General features: G+C 43.2%; 1 protein-coding gene across 1 annotated transcript in view; it reads left to right on the top strand.

The window, feature by feature from the left end:
• The window catches only part of LOC101982479 (killer cell lectin-like receptor subfamily B member 1B allele C), a 13,078-nt gene that overhangs the window by 3,314 nt on the left and 6,480 nt on the right, over positions 1–3,284 (top strand). The window contains exons 2-3 of the mRNA XM_005371944.1: positions 2,177–2,275; positions 3,136–3,222. Coding sequence (XP_005372001.1) covers positions 2,177–2,275; positions 3,136–3,222 — 186 coding nt within the window. The remainder of the gene's footprint in view (positions 1–2,176; positions 2,276–3,135; positions 3,223–3,284) is intronic.

Below are 3,284 nucleotides of genomic sequence, written 5' to 3'. Positions count from 1 at the left end.
AGAAAGATATAAGTCAAAATTGATGGGGAGATTCTTCTGTTTTGTGTTAATTTCATTGGTTAAATAAAGAGACTGCCTTGGCCCTTTAATAGGACATAAAATTAGGTAGGCGGAGTAAACAGAACAGAATGTTGGGAGAAAGAAGCTGAGTCAAGGAGTCGCCATGATTCTCTTACCGGATACAGACGCAGGTTAAGGTCTTCCCTGGTAAGACACCTCCTGGTGTTACAGGGATATTAGAAATGGGTTAGATCGATATGTAAGAGCTAGCCAATAAGAGGTTGGAACTAATGGGCCAGGCAGTGTTCAAAAGAATACAGTTTCCGTGTAATTATTTCGGGGCATAAGCTAGCCATGTGGGCAGCCGGGTGCCGGGGACGCAGCCCCACTGCTCCTATTTCAACACAAAATAAACTGTCTAAATCATGATACTTTATGAACACATTTATAACTTAAATGTATTTGAACTCCTGATATACATATGATATTTATTGTGTAGTAACTGATATAGTTACCAAGAAAAGCACAGATACAGGACCTGGTATTTCACCAAGGCAGTATTGTAGACATATGTGTTATAGCACTGAACCTTCTTTATCAGCCATTTCAATCTGGTGCACTTGCATAATTTGTAGTCAAGAAGTTGATAAATATTAATCCAATGGTTAAATAGAAAAATCCAGGAAGAAATAACTTTGTGTCTTGAGCTGGACATTGTTGTGAAGAGCACAGTGTTTGTCACGGCCTTTCTTGGTTGTCAATTTATGCCTGGAGTGTAATTAATCCAGAAATGAGAGCACATTTGCTATCCAGATGTTAGGGCAGGAAGACATCTGGTCTTTAAGGCTGGATGACACACGCCTTTAAATCAGACCTGGAGACTGGAAGGCACACCTTTAATCTGGGGCCACACCTTCTGTTGGAAGCCCATGGAAGGACAATGGAAGAAGGAAGGGTGGGGGAAGGGCTGCTTCACCTGCTTGCCCTCATCCCCATAAGCACATTCGTTCATCTCCTTCTTTGAAATCCCAGCAGAGCAGCTGAGACACCAGCCTTGCAGGATTCAGCAGCTACTAGAGTGGAGCTCTCCATTCATAGCCATTGTTGGGCTGCAGCGTGAAAGTCCTCCCAGTGAATTCATATATATATATGGAGAGAGAGAGAGAGAGAGAGAGAGAGAGAGAGAGAGAGAGATTCATTCTGTAAATTCTGTGACCTAGATAACCCTGACTAATATAGCCTGTCAGTCACCCAGGCTTGTGCTCAAATACGTCTCATTATATTGAATAGTGGCTTCAAGTTGTGAACTCTCTGAACGCTGGCAACACTTTTGCGTTAAAGGGAAGCCACACTTGCTTCCTCTACATGAAAAGGTTGAAACACTCCATTTAAGGAAAGGGAAAAGGAGAAATATAAAAACAGATTTTGCTAGTAGATACCAAGCTGTGAAAGTCACAGCCACACTTATGCATGTACTCTGTTAAGATGGAAAACTCCCTTGTGTTTGCGTGTGTGAAGCAATACTCATAGAGATGGCTTCTAACCACAGCTCAGCTCTCCATTAAGAGTTGGAGAGCTCGACCTGTGCAGATAAAGGGGGAATAATGTAGTTAAAATCCTGGAAACAACACGGTGGTCAAGGCCACTGGTGTCTGCTTAGAGTTCTAGACCAGCCAGGGCAGCATATTGAAACTCTGTCCAGAACAAACAAACCACACAGGTGCCTAAACTTTATTTCAAGATGGCGAAGATCATTACAGACAACAGTGAAGCAGGCCCCATGTTAAATAATAGAATTGCTATACATCACCAGGACCAAAGGTGGTACTTAGTACAAAACTGAGGTGTGTGTGTGTGTGTGTGTGTGTGTGTACCTCCTATAAATGAAGATACTCCTTCTTGGAGGAATTGCTGGCTCATTCCCATAGCAAAACACATACATTATTTTTGTACAGCACCCACTCAGCAATTTTCTAGACATGTTCTTCATCAATCAAGTTTGACCTTCCTAAAACCCATTTGACCCAATTGTGGAATTCGTAGTAAGGAGGCTAAGAAAGGCTCTTTTCTTCACCCCACCCTCAACATGAATCCAATTGTCCATGTTAATCAAACTACCTCCTTGATTGCAAACGCTCTCAACTAGATTAAAAGTGTGTTTTCTTTAACTTCTCAGACAGCTGCCGGTGCCCACGCTGGCATCGGTTGGCTCTGAAACTCGGCTGTGTTGGGTTGATCCTTCTGGTCCTGACTGTGATTGGACTCGGTGTCTTAGGTAAGTGAAACAAAAGCTTTTACCTTAGAATTCTCTCTCTAGCCTGGCAGTGGTGACAAAAGACTTTAATCCCAACATTCTAGAGGCAGAGGTAGGAAGATCTCTGTGAGTTCATAGGCCAGCCTGGTCTACAGAGCGAGTGCAAGGACAGCGAAGGCTACACAGAGAAACCATGCCTTGAAAAACAAAACAAAACAAAACAAAATCTTCCTTTAGTTCCACCGTTAGTATTTTGGCTTCTTCACATGAGCTGGCCACCCTGAGCCTGGGGGAGGAACAATGACGGGCAGTTGCAGGACAATATCCCCTGTTGCATTTCTCTTGTTTTGGAGAATCACTATGGGGATGACGCATGTTCACCTAGAACTCTAAAAAAGGTCACAAGTGTGACAAGATAACAATAACAATGAAAACCACAATGCCTACATATGAGTTTATTAGGTGTCTGCCGAACTCCAGAAGACAGCCAGCAACCTTATGGCTGGTGCGGGTGTGAGCATCCTCACCCCACAGGGGGGAAGTTCAGAGGTGGGAGAGGTGCATGAGCTTCACAATGCCCTTAGAAGCTAGCCGGGCAGCCGGAACAAGGGGCCCTGCTACCTACAGCACTTAGATGTGGTGTAACCAATGGCAGTGTGAACCCATTTGTTCTGTGCTCTACTGGTTCTCTAGTCACTCTGTCTCCAAAGTGGTCCCCTGTTAACATGTTGCTAATACATTATCTCCTATCCATACTCAAGCTTGTTTGGTTGACTTCGTTTCCTGAAGTGATAGATACAATATCCATTCGATTGTATGTAGAATGTACATTTCACCTTCTTCCTATGTTTTCTATCTACCGTTATTACAAAAAACGCCAGTAGGAAAAGTCATTCAAGACAACAAGACGAAAGCAACAGTCGAAAAATGCAATGTGAACGTTTCAGAGAGCAGTACGAAGGCAACAGGTAATTTTGATCAATATCACATTACCTTTCATCAAGGCTCACATCATGGTGGGTCTTATGTT

This window comes from Microtus ochrogaster, unplaced genomic scaffold, assembly GCF_000317375.1.
Source record: "Microtus ochrogaster isolate Prairie Vole_2 unplaced genomic scaffold, MicOch1.0 UNK142, whole genome shotgun sequence".
Taxonomy (NCBI): domain Eukaryota; kingdom Metazoa; phylum Chordata; class Mammalia; order Rodentia; family Cricetidae; genus Microtus; species Microtus ochrogaster.
This window is presented reverse-complemented; position numbering and strand designations above follow the sequence as displayed.